Here is a 25413-nt window from a genome sequence, read left to right as displayed (position 1 = left end):
GACACATTGTTCCATGTATGCATGACTCAACTAGTGTCTAGTATACCACGTTAGAGCCTTCACATTCTATTTTAAAAAATTTTCTCTACATTTTAGATAATAAATACAATTTCTTCTATTTTGGTAAAGAGAAATGCTTTTTACAAGCTCTAAATAGACAAATTCCGTATAAGCTTTTGTCAAAAGTGGATCCCACCTTGAGAAAATGTAAAAAAACATTATTTTTTAGTGGAATCCATTTTTTTAAAAAGCACTTATGCTGAACTTATCTATTTGAGGCTTGTTTTTAACATTACTCTTTAATAAATCAGTATACATCTCATTTTTTAAATATTTGTTTGCACGACAAAAAATAAATTTGGAATATTTTATTTGAGTTTTTAATTTATGAAAATTTTATAAAAATAATATTTTAATTATTAATTAATTATTTAATATTACATAAAAAAATATTGAGAGAAAAATGATAGAGCGATTATAATTTAAAAGAGCATAAATAATATTTTTCTTAGAAAACGTAGTGGGCCTGATTATTTGGGCCCGCAAAGTTTGTGTCCAATCCAATAAGACCATCAGTTTCGTTTAGGCGTGCATTATCTGCTCGGGTGGGTTTTGCGGAGGTTTTCGGTTCGCTGGCGAGTGAGAGAAGCAACAAAAATGGCAGCTTCCATGGCTGTTGGAAGATCTACTCTAGTGCGTGCCATGTGCAGAGCATCCAAAATTTCTTGTTGTTCTTCAGCGACAAGAAGATTTTCGATACCACCGAGTCCGTCCAATTTCGTGCCTCGTCGGACTCCATTTTCCCCTCATCATCCTTCTCCAAGGTACTACTCTCTCTTCTGCATCTTCTTATTCTTATCATTACTCTCTCTCTCTCTGTAATTCTCTAATCTGATGCTCATAGCTAATTTCCATTTTAATATGGACTGGCTTGAAAAGATTGGTCCGACGAGAACTGAGCTCTCTGCTGCCCATCCACTCTGCAATCGCTTCGGCTTGCCTTGTGTCCAAACTCCCTAGCGAAGCCAGCAACTCCACCGAAGGTATCTCCCTCTGTGTGTGGAGCTTCTTAGAAATTTTTCGTTTTATTTTTCGGCTGGTAATTTTAGGAAAACCTTATCACGCACGTACGCACGGTTCTCATATGATTTCATTTTTAACTCGTACTAATAAGCATGTGGCTGCTGTCCGACTTTTTTGAGTGGGCAGGCAGAGTTCTGTACAATTTCTGGTGGCGGGTATTTTTGTGCAACCCGATCTTACCTTGAATGCTGATAACCATTCATGATTGAAGATTTGAGTTGCTTCTGGTAAAGAAGTTAGGGATTAACCAAAATAAACGAATTCATCTTTCCCAACTAAACCTGTAGAGTTCAGTAAGATGCATCTTGAGGAGATGGACAGCAAAAATGACAATTTTCTTGAGCTAGCACATTATAGGCATACATGACAATCTAATTTGCTTCACTAGGAAATAACATGGCAGTGAGTGACACCGTATGCCGTATAAATTTAAACAATGAACATGCCATCTAAATTTATGGGATCTTCTTAGTATAGCTGTATGCAAACCATTTCTAAGGTTGCGTTGGATTCCAAGGAAAGAAAAGAGAACGCAGCATCTTTTCAAATGTTTTTTCGGTTTTATAAATTAAAAGCAAGGCATAAGTAATCTGAATTACTGTGTGAGCTTCAATTGAATTGAAGTTTATTGTCTTGAACAATGTTAGATCCATGGTTTTCCTTCTTTCACCCATCATTGTTATGTTATAAGGATTGATGTTTTGTAGGGAGAGACAGAGGGCGAATTTCCTTATTTGAAGTTTTGCTATGCAGCATTTTTTGAACAGGAGCAAAGATAAAAGGGTAGAAACTAGGAACTTCACAGCGTAAAAAAGCTTTGAAGGTTAAAAAAGGAAAAATAGATTTTTATTTCACCTTAGTCTCTCTGCCCATTCAAATGGAAACTATATATGCAGCATCAAGCTTGTTGTATAGGTTGAAAATTCTTGTATTTTTAGGATTATTGAAAGGTTGTTGATTGCTACTATTAGAAGCAAAGTTGTAAGTCGTTTTTGCCCTCTCCTGATGACAGGTAGATTTGTGAGCTATCTCAGTCCCATCTAGTACTGAATGGACGGCAAGATCAAGGGTTTGTTCAAAATTTATCATTGGCTGATTATTTCCTTTCAGAAGTTGGAGCTCAGGTCTTCCAGGCTTGATTGCTGAAGATGCTTTTAACTCTCTTATAGTAAATAGCAACTGTCGAACTATTTCCTGAAATTATCCTAGTTTTTTATAGCACTATGTCTATGATGGTAATGATTGAAATATATAGAACCATTAGAAATTGTCTATCTTGCGGTGTACTTTTTGGAAGGGAATAAAAACAAGTCCTCTTTTGGTTTTCAAAAACTAATTTGAAAACTGATGTAGGTGGAATATGCTAAATATGCTGTTTATAGTTACACAATTGGCTGATGTTGGATCCACATTGCTTTCCTTGAAATAAGGATATTTTCTCTTAACACAAAAATATTGTTTGAACTTTGTCTAGAAATATAAATGTACTTGATTCAATGTGAAATTCGGTTTTATTAACGTTACTCACTTGCTTGATCATGACAAATAACCTGGTAGAAGATACTTATATATATATATATATATAAACTGGGGAAGACTTGAATCTTAATATCTAGTTACAGGTCAAGACGGATTGGGGGTTCCTGTATGACTGTCTATACAAGGAAAACTGAAAAACAAGTTGAATAGATAATTTTAGATGTCCTCTTGAGAATGATTGTGTTTTTCTGACGGGTTCTAGTGATGATTCTTTGAAGACTTATTTGTTGTATCAATTTGCTTTTGAACCTAAGTGTCCACCAAACTGTATGCGGATTCATTGTTCAATCAGACTTACTGGGTTGTTGTTCTGGTTTTGTGCTTGAGACATTGCTTTTTTGAAATGGCTGGCTAGTTATCAGGAAAGTGTTTACAAACTTTTCTTTTGCTTGTTACAAATAATATTCATAATTCGGGTTGTATGCTCTATACAAAAGAATTAGGATAAATAACAAATTGGCAATGACATTATCTTCAGTTTGCTCCTTCGCAAGTTAAAACGAAATGAAGCCTAACAGTATTGGGAATGAGGAGAGCACCTTCACCATGATTGGAGCATCAATGAGATCGTGGTTGAGATCGTTTGGGTTTGCGCAAAGGTACAAAATGCTAGTTTTTTTCTTTTTTTCATGGGCAAGATTGCCCATGAAATAAAAGTAAATTACAAATATCATGGAGTTTGAATGAGAGATGTTGGACGAATAGATGGAAGAGGATGGTTGTGTTGTGCAAAAGATACATACCAACGATGACAAACTAAAGTAAAAGCAAGCATGATGAAACACGACACATACTATACGTGGTTCGGTAACTTGCCTATGTTCACAGAGCTGCGGAAATCTTATTAACCAGATGAGGTTATAATTACTGAGTGGTTTGGATTTAGAGATGAGTTGAGATGATTTGTGAATAGTAGAATAAAAGTTGAATTGTTTATTATATTTTGTGTGGGAATTTGAGAAAGTTGTTTTGGGATTTGAAAAAGTTGAATTGTTTATTATATTTTGTGTGAGAATTTGAAAAAATTATAATGATTAAATGAAATGAGTTGATGTGAGTTTTGAATTCAAACAAGGCCTGATTTCAACTCACACTCTCTAGGACTTTTTCCTCTCTCACACAATATGCATTCACTTGACAATTGTTCTCTTTTAAAATATGTTAAAAGTCATATAAAACAAGTCTAATATAACATATTTATAGTAAATAGCGCTGAAAATCATAATCTGGCAAAAATTACGTTCTTCGCTCGAGCGGCGTGTCGAGCGCGCAATGAGCGAACAACCAGCCAATCAACATTGGCTCGAGTGGTGTGTCAAGCGAAATTCGAACAAACACTAGAGTTTGTGTCTTGCTCGAGCTCATTGTCGCGCAAGACTGAACTCAAGGGTTGAGTTTCGCTCGAGCCCACTATCGAGTGTACCTCGAGCAAACTCATTGGTTAAGTTTCGCTCGAGCGCACGTTGAGCAAACTCTCTGTTTCTCGATTTTCAGCTCCAAAACCAGTCTCCACTTCAACAGGTTGATATAAAGATACTATGAAACCACCACTTGTCCCAAAAGTTTAAATTGATAGGAAGATGTAATATATTTAATCATTTCTATTTATCTTAACACTCTCCCTCATGTTTGGATTTTAATTAAATGTGGTAGATTGTAGATAAGTTAGGGTTTGAACTCAAGATCCCAGCTCTGATATCACGTGAAATCACTATTGTTCCAAAAGCTTACGATGATGGAAATATGTAGATAGATTTAATCATTTATATTTATCTGAACAAATACATCCGATAATGTTGCTAGCTACAGTTTGTCAGTGAGGATATGCACAAGAAAGTTGGCATTTCTACAAATTATTATGGTTTCTCTTGATTTTAAGCCTTTGAAAACCCAATGAATATTGTCGAAGATATGCACTTCTCATATGGGGATGTTACCTCTATGATAGAAACGTTTTTTAAACCAGGGAAAAGGGTAGGTGGGGGCAATTGGAGGTGGTCTACTTACCTGGACGTGACCACAATAGCATTTTACTCGTTACAAACTAGACAGAGGGGTTTAAATTATGAGAAGTTGCATGTGCTCCATTGCAAACTCGACAAGGTGAGAAGATGCATGCGCTCCCTTAAGTCGGGTTTGAGCTATAGTCTAAACCCTAACATCATTAAAGAATTCAATTGATCCTTAGGCGACTAATACTAATAATCTAAGGCGAATCAATATTCGAATCAAATCCATGATTTAATATATGTCAAACCTCATGGAGTAACTCAAGAACCATTGAGTTCCTACCTTCGATGTGATAAAAGCAACTTAGTAAGATGAATGCCTCTAGTTACATAAACGGTAGGAAAGAAATTGCTAGCTAGGGCTTTTTTTTTTTTTTTTTTTTGTCTTGAGTCTTTGTTTTTTGGTTTGCAAAAGATATAGATGCATTTTGTGTTGAGAAATGCTTTAAGTGGTATGTTAGATTATAAATTTATAAATTGACTTGACTTGATATGGTACGTTAGATTATAAAGTTATTTTTCTTGTAAAATAAATCTAATGTATTATATGAAATCATGTCAGTTTGTAGGTTTACTTTTACGGTTGTAGCACTTTTTTTTGTATTTATGTGGCGATGGAGTTTCAAATCCTTCACCTCATGGATGTTCTAAAGACTTGTTTGTTAAGAAACAATACCATACAAATTAATAGGTGTAAAACAATAAAATATATAAATTCATCTTTTAATAAAAATAATGACAAAAAGTCAAAAATAGTTTCCTTCTTTATTCTTTTTCTACACTTACGGGATGTGGAAAAGGTCCACTACACAAGGGGAAAGGGAAAATACTATTGCATTAAAACAAAGAATGAAAAACAAGAGAGACAGAGAACCTATATAAATTTCCTTTGGTTTATTGGTTTTCATTGGCGGTTTCTTCTGATATTAACGTAGCCATATCTTTTGAATGAAAGTGAAAGGAGATTCTTTGTTTACGGAAAGACCTTTTTCTGTCAGCAAAAGATGATATGATCTTGATATTTGATCCTATTAAAAGTTACAAAGGAGGAGAATCCGACAACCATTGTTGATTCAATTATTACACGGCAAGAAAATGATTAGGGGAAAAACTAGGTTTGGCTTTTATTTGTTGTAGATGGTGATTTGCTCAAAAACCCTATCCATTTAATTTACAACCTATATACTTTTGAAGAATTCTACTTATCAACTACTATTCACTCTCACATTTTAAATCTAAAGCTTTTTTTTTTTAATAGGTTGTGAGGTAGTAAATAGTGGCTGATGAGAATAATTTTTCTATACTTTTATAAACTATATGCAAAAATAATTGTACTTAGCCTATTGTATGGAATGGTTTTCTCTATTTGGGTCCCTTAAAATTCTCATTTAAATTTTGGTCTATTGAATTGTTTTATTTTGATTGATTCTTATAAACCTCAGATGATGTGAGTTGATTTTATATTTGTATTTCTCGAAATTTTAGATTTGATTAATGGCTTGTACATGTATTTATTGTTGATGTTCTCTTTAATTCGAACTTTGATTTTGATTTTGCTTATGTTTTGATTTTTCCCGAAAAATGTAAGATATTATACCCTTACTCTTTTATTTTTGGATTCAAGATTAGATTATGTACTATACGTCTCAACCCCATTAAGCCCTCTCAGAGGAGAGAAGTTTTGGATTTGTCTGTCTAACAAGTAGGGTTCAGTCCCATATTCTTGACAAGCTAAGAGGTAATCACCACCTTTGTGACGATTTTATAGAGAAATCTTGTGGTGGATTGTTGCACGTTTAAACCCATCCTAGAGTATATTTGTGTAGAGAAGTGTTTGATCTACACAATGATCTTATAACAACAGATTTACAAAGTTATATAGTTTAATGTATTACGTTAGGTCTACTTTATAATAAAAATTATTTTATAATGTGACATATCATATCAATGTATGCTAATTTGTAAGTTGTTTATGTAAGATCTTATAAAAGATGAAGTATTTCTCTATATACAAACATGCTCATCAACTTCCCTTAGAAGACAAAGCGAAAATACTACAAAATTTTTTGAAAAATATAAACATGAAATGTATTTACTAAGCTCCTCCACCTTGAGGTGGGGTGCTGGTAATATGCAGAGTGAGAAACCATTACTTGTCGAGTTTTGCATAGATGTTAATGTTGCTTAAAATGATACGTTATATTTGTTTTATAACAAAATCTACAATCTAACATATTATATCAAATCACGTTAGTTTGTAATTTTTTTTTGTAATAACTCTAGATAGGCTAAATATTTATAATTTGGTTTGTGTTTGTCTATTTAATAATTAATTGTGGAAAGTGGAACTGAATTCATTTGCTGCACTTCTAAATCAAAATAGAAAAATACGACAGAACTGAAAGATTAAAAATTTATAAATTGTATAAATTTGTAAATTTATAAATTTGTAAATCACATGGATGACAGAACCGAAAGATTAAACTATATAATCTTTACTCCATGGGGATGACAGAACCGAAAGATTAAAAATTTAAAAATTGTAGATTGTCTACGTAATATCCTCACCGAGAAAAGATATGTATCGGAGTAAGCACGCTCATTCACACATGACACTGGAATTTCAAGTGTCGTTTTCATCAATTCATTTGAGTTTTCTGTAAACAAAGAAAATCAATTGCATGCTAATTTCCAAGAAACAAGATCCAACACTCTTTCATTTTTCTATTTATTTTTTGTATATATAATAAAGCATTTGACTAGGTAGATCATTTATTTATTGTACTCGACGATTATTATTAATATCGCAAATTTGCAATTGCAACTGATTATTCTTTTATGGAGTAGGTTTTATTGAAGCTACACAAGGAAACCTCTCTAACAGCTAACAAAATTCCTATATGGAAACTAAACCACCAGAACAAATGGCCACTGCCCAATGGCTACTAGTGCAACAAATTAGGAAATTCTTTTACTCTCATTGTATATTTGTATGAGAAAATCTCTTTTTTGTAACATTACATTTCTCCGTAATTTTTCCCACCACATGTATATATTGAAAGACTATCAATGGTCTCTCATAGTGTGTAAGATTTTTCCACAAACACCTAGAGTGCAAATTTTGTTATGGTATCAAAAGCCTAGTAAGAGCAAGAAAGTCTCACTCCACCCATGGCTTCCATCTCACTTTCTGTGAGCAACTTTGTAACACTGCGATTGACACAGGGGAATTACCTCTTGTGGAGGGAGCAAATCGTGGCCTTGGCTGAATGCCATTAAGACCTTATTGACCCCCCCCCCCCCCAAACACATACTGATGATCTTACTAACAATACCACTACAGAGCAGAGTGAAACATACCTCCAATGGAGCAAATGTGATCGTCTCCTCCGTGGTTGGATTATCGGCACCCTTTTAGAAGAATCCCTCAACTTAGTCGTCGGCCTAGACATGACACACCAGGTATGGCAAGCCCTTCAAGAGGTCTTCAAGAGAGGGAGTTCCAGCTGACTCAACAGCTCTCCTACATGGGAAAGATGCATCAACATCCTTGGCGGAACACCTTCAAAATTTCAAGGTAGTGTGCGACAACCTTGTTGCTTTTGGCCGGTCGATGAGTGATAAGATGCGAGTTTTTTCTTTTCTCAACAACCTCGGTTTGAAGTATGAAAATTTCACCACAACCATGCTGAAACCCCTCATGCCGACGTATGGAGAATTGGTGCCTCTGCTCCAAGGCTTCGAGATGTGCTCTCAGTTGCACGAGTCAATCTCTCCCTAGCCTGTGGTGTTCTATGGACAGAAGGGCTTTCATGCTTTTTCCAAGGGCCAACAAAACCGTATGCACCATAAGGCTTTTTCATCTAAGGGACGTGGCTTCTCACAAGCTAGCCACGCCCCACGGCCCAACGTTACTCCTAAAGTTCCTACTGGAGGTCCTCCAAATCAAAACCAGACGGCTGCTCGTGACCCATTTTATCCCAAGACGTGTCAAATTTGCATAAAAAAGGACACATCGCTTTAAAATGTTGGCATCGGTTCAATCACAGATTCACAATCTCCAACTTGATGATATCTCGCAGGCCTTAGCCACCATGGCTCTCCATAATCTATCTCACGATGCCGGATGGACAGCTGACACCGATGCCTCTGCTCATGTGACAAATAACTCATGTATGCTTAATAACCTTCGTTGCTACCTTGGCAATGATTCAGTAATTATTGGTGATGGTTGTCTTCATGAAATTACACATATAGGTGACACTTTTATTGGTGTTGGTACTTCTTGTATTATGCTTAAAGACATCTTACTTGTTCTGGATTTAGCGAAAAATCTTTTGTCCATTAGTCAATTAACGTCTGATTATCCTTATGCTTGTGAATTTTATGGTGTTGGTTTCTATATTAAGGAATGGGTGACCAACTGCACGCTGCTGACCGGACATTGAAAGGGTAATCTCTAAATTTTGACCCCACCCACCGAAGCACACTTCTCCACCCATTTTCGATCGGTCAATGAAAAAGTGTGGCATCAATGGTTGGGGCATCCGCAAGCCTCTACACTTCATGTTTTACACATTTAAGAAAATGAGCAAACTCCCATTTTTACCTTCTAATAGCTCAACTCTTGGTATTTTTGATAAACTTTATTGTGATTTATGGGGTCCTGCACCCATTTAATCTATTGGCAAATTTCAGTTTTATGATTGTATTGTTGATGCATTTTTCAAATATACGTGGTTTATTCCCTTGAGAACAAAATCTATTTTTTTTTAATGCATTCTTAATTTTGAAAAATTTGTTGATCGTCAGTTAAATAAGAAAATCAAAGTCTTTCAATTTGATGGTGGCGGTGAATTCACCAGCAATGAATTTAATTTGCATCTTCAATGGCAAGTTATTCTTCATCAATACTCTTGTCTGCATACACTCGAACAAGTCCACCGGTGTCATCGCACCATCCATGAGCTAGGTATGATTATGCTCTTTCATAGTGGCGTACCAAAATGTTTTTGGGTTGAAGCTTTTTCCACTACCGTTTTCTTAATTAATTGGCTACCTTCCACATCCATCAAACTTCAATCCCCATTTTATTTACTTTATGACAACTATTCTGATTATACCTGCCTAAGAGTTTTTGGCTCAAAATGTTATCCCTACACTTGGCACACCAATCATAATAAATTTGACCCTAAAACACTACCATGCATTTTCCTAGGCTACAATGATAAACACCAAGGGTATAGGTGCTATCATCCACCCTCATGCAAGACATTTAATTCTTGGCACGTTGTTTTTTTATGAAACTAGTTTTCCTTTCAAACAACCTGGTAACCTCCATCTACTCTATTCTGAAGTCAAGTTTTATCAACTTTCATTGAATGACGCTCACCTATTACTAACGATGTGGATATACCTAGTGCAACTTCTTTGTAGGTACTGCCTCTACTAGTCCCCTTAATATCCACAACTATTGGTTCCATTCCCATTCCCTCATTGGCTCCAGACAATGAGACCTTCTTCCACCCTAACCTCACTATACCTTTACCTCACAATGAACCCCCTCCCACCCCTTTGCTTACTCCATCACATACCTCTCCTCCTATTTGCCCTTACCTCTCATCCTATGGTAACTCGCGCAAAAGTTGGGATTCACAAACTTAATCCTAAATACGCCAATCTCCACACTCTTCTTGACCTACCCAAAGAGCCAAAAATTGTTCGCTCTGCACTAAATCATGCCAGGTGTTCTAAGGCAATGTATGAAGAATTACAAACCTTTCATGCCAACCACACTTGGACCCTTGCTTGTCGGACCCCAAATATGCAAGTTATTGGATGCAAATGGGTCTTTAAGACCAAACTCAAGGTGCACGACATTCTTGACGGCCTGAAAGCTCGACTTGTCTCAAAAGATTTTCAATTTAGGGGTGTAAATTTTAACCGAAAAACCGGACTGGTCCAGCCCGAACCGGTGGAACTGGTTTCTAAAATGTAAAGACCGGTCGGGCCTGCTCCGGTTTTGGTTCTATGATTTTTAGGACTAGATCAAACTGGTTCACTATAATATATATTTAAATTATTTTTTTTAATATTATATAATGTATATAATAATATAAATTATAATTATATATAATAATATATATTATAATTATATATAAGATACTATATAATTATCACTATGACCATATATTATTATATAGTATTAATATCACTATTAGTATAGTATATAGTATTAGTAATAATTTAATATCAATGTATTAATTATTATTATATAATATATAATATATAATATATATTCCACAATGTATAACATATAGTATTAGTACATTAACATACTCTAAGTTAGTAACAATTAGCAATTAACATCATAAATAATTTTCTTATTATTGCAGATTTTTTGTATAACATTTTGTTTTATAGCAGTTTTTTTATAGTAGAATTTTTTACATAGAAGATTTTTTTATAAAGCAGATTTTTTATATCAGAATTTTTTTTACATAGCAGATTTTTTTTATAAAGTAGATTTTTGTAAATAGTAATAGATTTTTAATAAAATGGAATTTTTAAAGCTTTTTTTTAATAAATAGATTTTTTATGACAAATTTACAAAATTATTTAAACTGAAAAACCATACCGAATACCAGTAAAACTGGAGGTATCGGTTTAGGAGGGTAACTGATGCATAATCGGTTTTGGAAAATGCAAAACTGGTGTATACTGATTCGGTTCTAAATTTTGTCGAAAATCGGATCGGACCAGACCGGTTACACCCTTAGTTTTCATCACATCAATGTTGTCGATTACAACGAGATTTTCGCTCTAGTTATCAAACCTAGTACCATTCGGATCATCATCAACTTAGCGCTCATTAATCATCGGGACATTCGCCAATTTGACATCAAAAATTTGTTCCTTCATGGGGACCTCAAGGAGTCTGTCTTCATGAAACAATCTCCAGGTTTTAACGATCCTACTTTTTCTTCATATGTTTGCAAGTTGAATAAAGCTTTATATGATTTAAAATAAGCTCATCGTGCATGGTTCGATAAATTTAGTACTTTTCTCATTTTTTATGGGTTTACGTGTAGTATGACGGATCCCTCACTTTTTATATATCATTTCTCTCGTGGTATGCTTGTCTTATTATTATACGTTAATGATATTCTCTTAACAAGTTCTAACCCTGTTCTCTTACATGACTTTACGTGTATCGTTGGTACCCAATTTGCTATGAAAGATCTTGATCCATTGCATTATTTCTTAGGCATACAGGTTCACCATACTTCTGATGGGCTCATTCTCTCCCAAACTAAGTATGCTCTTGACATTCTCGAATGTGTACAAATGCATGACTGTAAACCCATGAGTACACCTATGATGGCTCAAATGAAAGGACTCACTAGTGATGTTCATTTTCCTGATCATTTGCACTACTGTAGCATTGTTGGTACTCTCCAATATCTCACACTTACACGGCCCGACCTAGCCTATAGTGTCAATTTTGTCTCACAATTTATGCATGCACCAACACTTTCTCACTATAAAATGATAAAACACATTCTTCGCTACTTACATGGCGCCCTTGAACCGGGTATCCATTTCAGTTCCCAATCTACACTTGATCTTTATGCCTTTTTTTATGCAGATTGGGCAGGTTGTCCTCGAACACGACGCTCCACAACTGGATATTTCATTTTCCTAGGAAGCAACTGTGTCTCATGGTCTGCCAAGAAACAACACATTGTGCCTCGCTCAAGTTTTGAAGCTGAATACTGCACCACGGCTCATACAACTGCTGGACTTACATAGATTTCATTCATTCTATGCGATCTTGGTGTTCATATTCCGGTTTCACCACTTCTCTTTTGTGACAACCTCAGTGCTCTCTACATGACTGTCAATCTGACTCTTCACAATGTGTGAGATTTTTCCAAAAACACCTAGAGTGCAAATCTCGTTAGGTTTGGCCAGGCTAGACTGGTCACAACTTCTCACACTTTGAATTTTCTTTCCCTTTTTTTTGTGTGACTTTGGAGTTATATACTCCTCCTTTGTCACGAATGAAAGGTGTGAGTGATGCCTCATGAGGCTTTAGCCTTGGAGTTTTTTGTGTTGTAAGTAGTTTTGTTGGTGGCACAAAGTTTATCTTGAGGACTCTCTATGCTACATGAAGAAGCTTGGAGCATGTATATGATCTATCCCGGATGAGCTAAAATGCTTTATGAGGTTTTTCGGTCCACTCGGGATGATCGAGAGCTTTGTTTATTTTGCCATGGCGAGCACTTCTTTGCCGGGGTGCCATGCATGCTCCCATTGAGGGCTAATTCCCTTAGGAAGTGAGTGATGGTCTTAGTTTGTGGGAACACTCCTAGGCTTTATCTATCATGCCATCCAAAGAAGTCTCTGGTTGGGTCCTATATTATTTCCCTTAGAAAGTAAGTGATTATTGGGTCTTTAACGAAGACACTTTAGAAAGAGGAAATGAAAATTTTAGTACTTTCCTTCACACATAATTTTAGTAGTTAATACTTCTCATTCATGTTTATCCTTGAAAGCAAAGGAGAAATACCACCCAAATAAATTTGAAGTACTTTAGTGTAGATTTCTTCCCATATATGATCGGTTGCACTATCGAACTTGCATGACAGTTTAACATAAAGTAAGTTTGAATTTGGAAAAATTTATTATATTGATCATTTGGTAGTTCAACTTCCACTTCCATTGATTTGACACTATTTAAAGTCCTCCACCAAGGTATTACTATAATAGCTTATTAGCTGGGTTGTCATATATCTTTCCTAACGGTTATCTACCCTTCGTTCTCTGTGCCTTTTTGTTTCATGTGCCTCTTTGTGATTGTACAAGGTAATATTTGTTGTTGATACTTCAAAATTGAAAGCAGAAAGGCCATTGAGAAAGTGCTATATAAAAAGATCTTATAAGAGTAAATTCATAAACTGATATAGTTTTATATAATACGTTAGATTTATACTTTACAATAAAAATAGTTTTAGAATCTAACGTATCGTATCATATCAAGTATTAAGAATATAATACAAATAATTCAATCTACATCTTTCTATCAGTTTAAATTTTAAGGATAAATGATAATTTCATATGGTATCAAAACATATATCTTGATTTTGAACTCTGACTCTACAGAGTCATGTTAAAAATCTAATACAAATAATTAAATTTATTTCTTCCCACCAATTTAAATTTTTAGAACAAGTGATGATTTTACATTAAATTATTTTTATGAGATCTCTTTGTGGTTAAAACATTTCTCTTATAACTTACCTTTGGATGGTATTGGAAATTTTTTTAGCTTTGTTGACGAGTACTTCTAAGTTTGTTTTTATAAAACTTTTCAACTCATCTCATCTCATCTAATCTAATCATTACAACTTTTTCAAGTTTTTACATAAAATAATATAAGTAATTCAACTTTTTCAAATCTCAAAATAAAAATAATATTAAAAAAAATATATTCTAATAATATTTTATTTAATTTTTAACTTTTATCTCATCTTATATACGAAAACAAACTAATCATGTGCAGCCAATTGAGCAGTACTGCTAAGTTTGAGTTGAAAGTACGTACTCACACTTGTTAATTCATTCTTCCTAATCAGCTAGCATAGGAACTATGATAGGAGATTATTCCTTGTAATCATCGATGCATTGAATTAAAACTCACGAATGCAAAAGGGGATGAGGCATCCCAAACAAAAACGATCGAGTTCAACATAATCAACACGGTACATAACAGATTAAAATTCTGAGCCCTTATTCTTTGGCAGAATCAATGAAGGGATGGTCAAAAGAGTCGATTTTGCTGATGTCCACCATGCAAGTGAACTATATATATATATATATATATATATATATATATATATATGATCCGAAATTAGGTAACATATTATATATTCAATGCTATATTTGTGACTGAGACTCATTAGATGATCAGCTCAGCAATCTCTCTCTCTGTATATGAAATCAGCACTTAATTGGTTAAGATCTAAACAAACATGACGCACTTTCGATACGTTTTCCATTCTAGTGTTTTCGATGATCTACCTGAATGTCCTTAATTCTCTTCAACTAGTTCATTTTTTAAGAATTATGGCAGCTTCTGTTTTTTTTTTTAATAGAACAGTTGGCCATGAGCGTTTACTTTGCATTTTTTTATCATCCCAAGTTGGAAGTTCCAGTTTTAAACAAATATATATACATTCGATTCTTGGTAGGCTATACACATCCATTGCCTACTTAATTATTCCCATCTCACACGTACTTACTCTTTCTTTTTGAAAGAATAAGATGATCGTACCTTAATTTTATTGATAACTCTCATTTATAGCAGATGAATACCTTATATAAGAGTGAACTGGGTGCCGGTTACATTCAAAATCCCAAAACCAAACCTACATGAAAATGATTAAAACAACAATAGGTTCTGAAAGATGCTTGTGTTTGGTGGGTGAGAAAATCTGGGAATTGAGTAAAGCACCAAAAGAAAAAGAGAAGAATTAAATTTCCTTTTGGGATTCCCATTTTCTTTTGTGCTGTTGCTCGCACGTCTCATGTGTTTTAGGTAAGTGAAGGGGCCGATCCACTTTTGTGCATATATCCATAGCTTTATTTTTTTTTTTTTTTTATGTTATCATAAAGGAAAAGCTTGGAATCCAATCTGTCTTCTCAACGACCAAACGAAGAGTAAAGTTGTGCACTGAACGATCAACTGCCAACAAGGAAAAATCTGTGATTGATTAATTTCTGATCATTGCTTAATGATGAGATGATGTCAACTCCATCGACTACCAAAGTCTTTTTATATGAACATCTTGGAGTTGGAGTGCTAGAAATGCTAGATCACATAGGGATCATGTAAAGCTTGTTTTTAATTTTTTGTTGTACTAAAAAAAAGAGTTATTTTGGGTTATACATTGATTAAAGAATAAAGCATGCATTTGCTTTTTAACTGTGCTTACAATGTAAATAAATAGATGACAAAGTTGCTATGAAAATAAACATATTTTTTTTTATCGAAATGAGTTCATTCTCGTTACAGATAATTCGTTATAAATAATTATTTTTCTTATAGCATAAGTAAACGGCGCTAAAGTCTGAATGAGAAATTTGTTAGCAGAAGTAAATAAATTTAATTTTAATACAAGTAAGATATGAATTAATATGGGTTTCGAAAATATTATATGCAACACTCTCCTCTTATTTTTATCTTATTATATAATTGAAATGATATTATTTATAATTCAATATCAACTCAAAAAAAAAAAATCAATTATTAATAAATAATGTGATATCAACAAAGGACAATGAGGGGGAACATGCCCTAGATCAACCAGAGCATCTGGGGTCCATAACCAAGAAGCATCACTCACTCCTAAGCATGAATTGTTGAATTATTTCTTGTGACATTCCCCATCTCCTATCTAATCTCAATGAAATCTTGTTTCATCCATTTCATTTCTCATTAAATGTACATGTCTCATAAGCATTTAATGCTAACATGGTCTATATCTTCATTTACATGTGTTAATAACAAGGCATTGTCTTTTTTTTTTTTCTCTTTTTTCTTCTCGTCCATATTAAATTATGCAAATTATGATTCTCTACGTTCTTTTAATCCATAATACTTTTTTTTTTTTTTTTTTTTTATAATTTGGTTATATATATAGATACAATACATAGATTTCGCCATATTTAATAGTATTCTTGATACCATTTATTGATAATGTTTAACATTGCACGATCTAAGGCTGTATCTATATTTTTTTATACAGATTTCATGTAAATCTCATCGCATATTCTAAAGATAAGAAATATGAGAACGAAATCCAAAAGACTCTAAGCTCAAAGGGAGGGAAGACTGTTGAACCTAAAACTTATGAACAAGGGTTCAGAAACATGTTGATTTTAATGTTCCTTCTTCCACCAACTCCACCACATAAATTTTAGCATTAAATTATGTAACAACTAGACCAGTACATATTAAAATAGTCACATTCCTTTTCTACTATATTAAATTGCAATATTTATTTTTATTTCTATTTTTTTTATTATAGAGTATAAATCGGGGGACTAGTTTAAAAAAAATAAAAAATAAAAAATAAAATAAAATTGGGGGACTAAGAAAGGACAAAAAAGGAAAAGCATGTACCGCACATTATGCCTAGCTTTTTAATCATAGCTGTGTTGGGGGGACTCAGAGTTGGTGGGTCTACAGTACAAATTAAAGTTGTGGGGCCAACCTCACTTTCATTATAATCTCAATGCCCCTTTCATTTTTAATTAAAATAAGATAAAATTATAAAATTTAATATTGAATCACCACTTATATCTAGAAAATTTAATTTAATGAAAAGAATGGAATTTAAATATTCAAGTTATATAATTTTTTTTTCTTCATCCCATATGAAAAGAAAAAAAATATTTTTTAATTTTTTTTTGTTCTATACTATTAAAATGAAACATCAGTGTTTTCAATTTTCTTTGATATATTAGCAATTTAGAATTTTATACAATTTTTTTTTAAATTTAAACTAAATTTATAATGAAAAATGGAACAAAGCATTTACTTAAAAAATTAATAATCTAAAATATTTTCTTTTTATATATATTTCTTTAAAAAAAAATTACGTTTCACTGTTTGGAAGAGTAATGAAAAATTAACGAAAATTATAAAAGTATTCATAAATTCTTCCAAATTAATTACATCCGTTATACTTTTATAAATAAACAGAAAGCAAAGGAAAATGAGAAGCAAACATGATCATGTCACAAACAGTACTGCTGGAAATCAGACCAGGTCCAACTTCCTTTTATTCCTCTTTTAGGTTTTCTTTTGACTTTTAAATATATATATATATATATATATATATATTTATATATATATAAAATATGAACTGGCACAAGTGATTAAAGAAAAAAACGAAAGAAGGAAATCTTGAAGATTTGTGCTTCAATCCTCCTCTTCTTTATTCTGATCTCATCCGTCATCATAAGCTGCAGAGTTACAAGGCGTGAAAGAAGTATCATACCTATTATATATGCGCTTGTCAGGATCCTGGATTTCGGATCCATGCCTTACCTTCCTTACTTCCTAGCTGCTTCCTTCCAGTTGATCTCCATCTGAGTTCAGACTGTAGAAAAAACTCAAGAAACTGCAGAGAGAAGAGAAAGATCCATTTCTCCAAATTATCCAGATCTGTCTGTCTCTAGCTTTCTTTCTCACCCACGGAATTGTTTTTTTTTTTTTTTTACTTTCTCTTTACAATGAGAGACATGGTTTCTTGTTTCAGCGAAAGCGCAGTAAGTGTGTCTCATCCTTCATGTTCTAGCTACTCAAACACAGCTTGTATCAATCCGAGCCTAACACCTTCTGTCCAAAACTCGGTCGCCTGTGTTTACAAGATCATCCTCTCCACCCAAAAGCAAGTCTTGATCACAGTCACTTGGTGCAGGAACCATTCTGCTCAAGGTCTAAGCATAAGCTTTGGAGATGACTCATCGACACCAACCTTCAGACTCAACACGAATTCACGGTTCTTCAGGAAGAAGAAAGGGAGCAGATTGATGGAATCCGATAATTCAAGTTTTGAGGTCTTCTGGGATCTCTCTAATGCCAAGTACGACACAGGACCTGAACCTGTTGATAGCTTCTACGTGCTGGTAATGGCTGACTCGGAAATGGGTCTAATACTAGGTGACATGGCGGAAGAAGCTGCTGCGAAGAAATTTAAAGCTACTTCTGTTGCCAAAGTCTCTCTCATTTCCCGGCGGGAGCATTGCTCCGGCAATACCCTATATTCAACCAAGGCTCAGTTCAGTGATACCGGCATTGCGCACGATATTTTGATCAGGTGCGGCGGATCAGAAAGTGAAGGACTAAGGTCGCCGGTTTTATCTGTATGTATCGACAATAAGACGGTGATTCGAGTGAAGAGGCTGCGATGGAATTTCAGAGGCAATCAGTCGATTTTTGTTGACAATTTGCTGGTTGATTTGATGTGGGACGTGCATGACTGGTTCTTTAATCCTGCATCTGGATATGCAGTGTTCATGTTCAGGACGAGAAGTGGGATGGATAGCCGGCTGTGGTTGGAGGAGAAGTTGGTGCAGAAAGACCAAGAAAGGGTTGAATTCTCCTTGTTGATCTATGCCTGTAAGAGCCAATAAAAAGATATATATATCTGTTCTTGTTTTTTTCTGTTTTAATTTGCTTTTGTTTTTGTTTTTGTTCATTCTTTGCTCTTTGATTATGTTTCCATTTTATTTTTCTTTGGCCTTTCTATTAGGAATAGATATTCTTTTGATCATATGAGGAACAGAATAACATGTAATTGCAGATATGTGAATTTTCTTAGATAGAGGAGTTCTTGGCTGGCTTGTTTTGATGTCAGTCTGTTTCTCTCCCTCTCTGCATAGACCCATGGATTGTATTCAAAACTTACTAAAATGATAATTAAAAAGAAAGTTTGTGGATTGCTAGAAAGTTTGTGGATTGGGGTTATTTTTTTCCTAATAAATAAAAAATAATAATTAAAAAAAAAAAAAAAAAAAAGGAGATGGGCAGACTAGCTTTTGAAGATTTTGAAGGATATTAAAGAAGATTTGCTTAAAGGGCAAATAGTGACTTTGAAAGCTAGATGCCAATGGAGAGGTTGCTTTTAGCCTTAAAAGGAAAAATAAAAATGAGAATATTGAGAATGAGCATAAGATTTTGATTCAGAAAAGATAATAAGGGTCTCATTATTTGTTGCCTTTTAGCCTTAAATAGAGTATCTTGTAAGGTTATTTTCTTGCTTCAAAGCAATTTAAGTTTCAAGCAGATATATAATTAACTTGACAAGCCAATATATATATATATATATATATAAATGGCAGGTAATCATTTTTTATTTTAGGAAAGTTAATTAATTGATGAAATAATAATTCCTCCCATCATCCTTAACCCATGTGGGCACTCTACTAGTTATGGGTTTTAAGTTTTAGGTTGTGTTTGGGTAGTTAGATTACTCTACTACTATTCAATATTTTATCAGAATTTTTTATCTACTTTTTATTACTATTCACTATTATTTAATATTATAAGATAAGTTCAAAGCAAATCAATGGGAGGGAACATTAGAAATAAATTATTTTCACAAAGTCACTATGAAGATTTGATTTGTGATTTTAAGGTATGATCAGGTCCCACTTAAGGAGTAAGAGATTCTAACAGGAAAATAAAGGGTTAATTTAATTAAAAAAAAAAAGAAAAGAAAAGAAAAAAGAGATAAACTTGATGATTAGGTCGTCTTCAAGCTCCACTTTAGAAATGAATAGAAGATTCATGGGTTTAAGGTGATCAGTCAAGCTCCTCTGAAAATCAAAAGAATAAAGCATGAAGATTTCCGCTAATATTTCTTCTGCTGTGTGTGACATTCAGCAGTCAACTGATCTTGTGTCAATACTCCATAGAATTAACCTGCATTGCTCATTGCTGTACGTTGTTTGAAGGTCCCCCCATTGTCTTAAAATCATTACCAGCTCACGAGGCAAGACAATGATGTTGCCTCTACTGTCCCCAACACATGTATCACCCCACATCTGATCCTCCACTATAATGGAACCTTGCTTCTTGGCCCCTTTACCCTTGTCTTTATGTTTACAGCACAGTAGCATTACTGCTCAAAATCTGTCTCCAATGGTGAGAAAATTTCTATCTAAATACTCTTTACATGCAATATGGAAAGATCAAAACCCAATCTATAGAACTTGAAGTATTAAATGTTAAAACCAATACTATTTATGAGGGTTCAGGCATTTGGACCCTCTCCAACAGTTTATGGCAGTTCATTGTTCCAGGAGGCATGCCATTATTTATAGTCCATAATAAATGGAACAAACTCATTGCTTTGTTTTGAGAATGATCTGCACATCTGAAAATGGACTTTAAAGCAAGCACCCATAAATCATTACTATCAGCCAGTGGTGGGTGAGTCATCCATATCTATATATATATATATATATATATAGAAGAGACAGTTCATATATATATATATATAGAAGAGACAATTCATATATAATTGCAGTAGGCAACATCATAGATAATTATTGCATTGGGCATTTGTACATACAGCCTCATAAGCTGATGAACACAGTTCCTCTTCCTACACAGTCCTGCCTTTTGGAATTAAAATCAGGTCAGACTGACTCTGAGGTTGGAACAAAATCCCAAATTTAGTTAGACAAAAGGAATTCTTGGGATGCACTATTTCCTCCTGTGCCTTCATTTTTTAACTCTTTTTGTTTTTCTTTGTGTAAGGTTCATTACCATCTGATGGCAGTGGTAGATTGGACCGGACAATCCTTTGGGCTTGGGTCTGATTATGAGCAACGATATTATTTTAAAATTTTATTTTTAATAAAAAATAATTTTATAAAATAATGATAATCACTCTGTTTTGAAAATAGTTATAAAAAGTAGTAATCTTTTTATCATTTTCCTTTGATTATTATGAGTCTACTGTTATTTTCTCTCTCCTGTTCTTTCATGGCTTCCAACGAAACAGAGGAGACTGGAGAGGATGAGATTTCTTCAATGAAAATGGCAGGTATAGCAGCTTTTTGTTAAGTGTGCAAGTAAGGATAGGGAGCATTAATGATTGAAAAACGCCTGAAAAGGATGATGATCCAAAATTAAGCCGAGTCTCAACCAATATTTATTTCTTAAGATCTAATCAAACTGTGCCAACTGCCAGGCCATACAGTGCATGCATGGTCAGAGTGGTCCTAATGACAAACCTGTTGGATGACACCTTTACTTTCTAAAGCACACGTTTCCTTCTCACATTAGACGACAAATCCTTCTACTTGCAAACGAAGAATCATGTGGTAAACACTCCACACACGGAACTACAACGTAAATAAAAATATGAGAGTCGTAAGATAATCCCAAGGCTTTCAAGTATGCAGCAAGTGGTTGTGAAAGTTTGTGGCAGATAGCAAGGGGAATGAATAGATGCATAGATAAGTAGATGAGCACCAAGTACATTCAGAAAACTGTAAACAGAGCATGCTATCATTTAATTTCATCTTCTATATATATATATATATATATATATATATACACATATATATATACTCTAGATGATCAGATCCATTTAAATGCATGGTGTTGGAAAATGCAACAACGATGCCAAACAAGCAAAAGTAAATACAAACAAATCAATCACACGATACAAAATTAATGTGGTTTGGCAATGTGTCTACGACCACGGAACTATAGAGGATTTTATTATACTGAAGAATCACAAAATACACTTTGAAGCGAAATCTCATTGTTCAGAACACTCTGGACGTACTAAATTGTTTATTAAGTATATATTTATAGTGTTACACAACGGAAATCTTACTTATCATTTTCCACCTTATTCACTCAAGCAGAGTGTCGAGCGCGCCTCTAGGGAGATTTCTATCCAATGCTAGCTCAAGCTACGTGTCGAGCGAATCGCTTGTGTTTTGCTCAAGCTACCTATCACGCGAATGTAACACATACTTGAAAATCTGCCAAAAAAAAAAAAGAAAAAAACCATATTGCATCCTTGTCGGATCGGGTCATTATATCGGGCCGACATACCAATAAAACCAGATTTCACAAACCCAACACGTGGTTTACCAAAGTTTTTCTTATACTCTTGATTTGGCATAAGAGTTTGCAGCTTGATGATCTGCATCTAGTCACAGCGTTTAGAACTTGTTTTCTTTTGCCTCTTGATTTGGCATCCGAGCTTTCTTTGGGTTTCCCTACTCAGCCGTGAGGTCGCTACTTCATTTATTGGATTCAATATGTTCTACTGGGCTGTAAGTTTGGTTTGAGCGATTCTTCCTTCCACTACGGTTCTTGAGCCCGACGTGACATTTATGAGTTATTGGCCCAAGAAAGCAGGCTGAAGTAAAAGGCTTGCTGACATTAGACAAGTTATAGCTTTACCTCTTGTAGTTGTATAAAAAGTTGTAAATAAACAAATTATACGTGTATTATTACTCTTTGCCTTGCTCTTCATTTTATCAACATTCGTGTGAAATCACACTATCATTGTGCACTCTACTTCTTTTCTCCCTTTCATCTCTGATGCTTGGAAAAATAGATCACCTCACATATCATAATTCATGTTTGTGGGCAGATTAGGAAGAATGATCAACTGAATATTTAAGAAAAGAAAAAAAAAAAAAAAACCCAAGACGTATATATTATTAGGGAAAAAAAGTAGATGAAGAGGAAATTCTCTGGGAAGACCAAGCTGTAAGGATAATCATACATGATAAAGGCAGCAAAGCTAGCCAGTCACTCCTCCCATGTCTTGGCTCCTACGTTTCCCTCATTCGTGCTTTTTGTGTAGGTGAGCCCTTACAGTCCACTACACAAACTAAACTTTCACACCAAGCACCCCACCTTCCCCTCCTCAATTAAAACAAAGCCATTACCAATATTCTTTGAAAATATTCAGAAATTTTTATTTTTATTTTTATTTTACCCCCAAAACAGCTAGAAGCAAAAATATTTACAACTTTACCATGAAAAAGAAATGTTATTCTCCCCCAGTTTTTGTATTCCTTGATTTCTTCATATGAACACTAAGGGGGTGGAAAGTATGTATAAAACATATAAACTATGAAAATGTGGTGCCCAAGTGAGCATCAACAGCAGATGTTAGTTGAATTTGCCAACATACCAACCTTGAGAAAATAGCCATCTTACCAAAAGCGGCCCATCTTGATCCTTTATCAAGTTTACATCCAATATATTATATGGAAAGCAGCTGTAGGCAAGGGGAAATTTACACTGTAGCATTGAGAATTTCTACTCCATACTACAAGGTTAACTTCTACAGCAAAAGTTTTGATGGTGTTAAACTAAAAAGGGGAAATCTACTGTAACTTCATAATTATAAAGACAAATGCTTTGTTGTTATAGCTTTTTGTAATATATATTTGTTTTTTGTTTTGTAAAGTAAAAGCCAGTTGGTTTCAAATTCATACCTTTAAAGCCAGCCGTGATGATGACCACCTAATACAGGAGAAAGGAACCATCATTGCTAGTCAAAAAGAGCAAAAGAAGACAGAAATAAGAGAGCGTTACACATTAGAGAAGAAAGGGTGTTGAGGAGACAGCCATGGCAACTCCTAAACAGATGTTGGAGCAGCAACAGTCGCAGATGCAGCGTGCGAAGACTTCGGGAATCATCAGTAGCCATGGGAGCCCTCCAAAGGAGGACAAGGAAGAGGACATGTCAAGATCAGTGCTGGCTATGTTCCGCGCAAAGGAAGAAGAAATTCAGAAGAAGAAGATGGAGGTGAGGGACAAGGTTCACGCTCAGTTGGGCCGCGCCGAAGAAGCAACTAAGCGCCTGGCCGAGATTCGGGAAGTAAGTATGCCACACTATCATATCTATGTCTGTGAAAACGAAAAAATGGTGCATCATTTACTATAAATCATATAGCCTTTACATAGATAGGGCTGTCAATGCAGATGAAACAAATGTGAATATATGTAACTTGAAGAAACAACTCACCATTCATACATAATATGTATTCCTTCTGATTTGCATATATTAATTAGAAAAAGGTAGAAGTTAGGATCTGATGATCAGTTCATTGCTGAGTTGAGAGTTGCAATAATATTCTATGAAGAAGTGGGTGGTTTCAAATGGTTTATTCTGATGATCTGTTTTTATCTCTGAATGACTTGGTATTGATGATGTATGCTGGATTCCTTCAACCACTAAAATCATCTATTCTATTAGGAACTTGAGGCTCTCACAGATCCAATGAGGAGGGAAGTCGCACTTGTTCGCAAGAGGATAGATGTAATTAACAAAGATTTAAAGCCACTGGGGCAGAGCTGCCAAAAGAAGGTGGAATTGAATTTATTTATGGTTTTCTAAAAATATTTTTATTTCAAAGAAGCTATTTATAAATGTTGAATATATCAATCATCTGGGAGTTGAGATGGTCATTATAATCAAGTGAAAGCAAATAAATTGTTTTACTTTTCAAAGTTCCCCTAAAACTTGTTATCTGTTTGTTACAGGAGCGAGAATACAAGGAGGCCCTTGAGGCTTTCAATGAGAAAAACAGGGAAAAATCTCAACTGGTTACCAAATTAATGGAGGTGAATACTAGTTTTAGATATGAAAAATTATTCTCATCAACTACTATTCACTGCACACACTCCATGCCTTATGAAAATAAAGAAAAAGTTGTAAAATGTGAGGTGTAGGAGTAAATAGTGGTTGATGTATAGTAAAACTCGACATATATCTATCTGCATTTTGAACCAATTAAAATCCCAAATTAAATATGTCCCATGTTTTGATTGCTGACATTTTTTGTTCTCATATTCTTTTCCTCTTCAGCTGGTGGGTGAAAGTGAGAAACTGAGATTGAAGAAGCTGGAGGAGCTTAGCAAAAATGTCGACACCCTGAAATAAGATAGATGTGTTGTTAAGAGAAAACTAGAGCTGTGTTCTTGTACTGTTGTAATTAGATAGATAATAGCTTTTCGTGACGTTGGTATTTGTGATTGCTTTTGTCTGTCTGTATTTCACTGTTTGTCTTTGTACGGTTTTCTGATTTAGGAAGAAATGCCAACCAAGAGTGTCTCTGTCTGTCACAGAACAACGAAACCATCAAGTATTTCCAATGTTCTTAAATAGAAATGTGCGACATGCGCCCCTCTCACTAAAGTTGCATACTGCATTTAAGAAAC

The 25413-nt window shown here is 34.3% G+C and overlaps 3 protein-coding genes across 3 annotated transcripts; all 3 read left to right on the top strand.

Moving 5' to 3' along the window:
* The first annotated feature begins 598 nt into the window (after positions 1–598).
* Positions 599–2466, top strand: LOC109011774. The gene is made up of 3 exons (XM_018993094.2): positions 599–824; positions 940–1043; positions 2096–2466. The coding sequence occupies exons 1-3, from the start codon at positions 658–660 to the stop codon at positions 2125–2127; spliced, it is 303 nt and encodes a 100-aa protein (XP_018848639.1). The 5' UTR covers positions 599–657; the 3' UTR covers positions 2128–2466.
* A 15112-nt stretch (positions 2467–17578) lies between these two features.
* On the top strand, positions 17579–19059 carry LOC109011775. The gene has a single exon (XM_018993095.2). It carries the CDS (start codon positions 17934–17936, stop codon positions 18834–18836), a length of 903 nt encoding a protein of 300 aa, XP_018848640.1. The 5' UTR covers positions 17579–17933; the 3' UTR covers positions 18837–19059.
* Positions 19060–23694: 4635 nt separating this feature from the next.
* On the top strand, positions 23695–25385 carry LOC109011777. Its single transcript, XM_018993096.2, has 4 exons — positions 23695–24070; positions 24449–24559; positions 24736–24816; positions 25061–25385. The coding sequence occupies exons 1-4, from the start codon at positions 23819–23821 to the stop codon at positions 25133–25135; spliced, it is 519 nt and encodes a 172-aa protein (XP_018848641.1). The 5' UTR covers positions 23695–23818; the 3' UTR covers positions 25136–25385.
* The last annotated feature ends 28 nt before the right edge of the window (positions 25386–25413 follow it).

This window comes from Juglans regia, chromosome 5 (assembly GCF_001411555.2).
Source record: "Juglans regia cultivar Chandler chromosome 5, Walnut 2.0, whole genome shotgun sequence".
NCBI lineage: Eukaryota > Viridiplantae > Streptophyta > Magnoliopsida > Fagales > Juglandaceae > Juglans > Juglans regia.
Note: the sequence above shows the minus strand (reverse complement) of the source record. Positions and strands in the feature narration are given on the sequence as shown.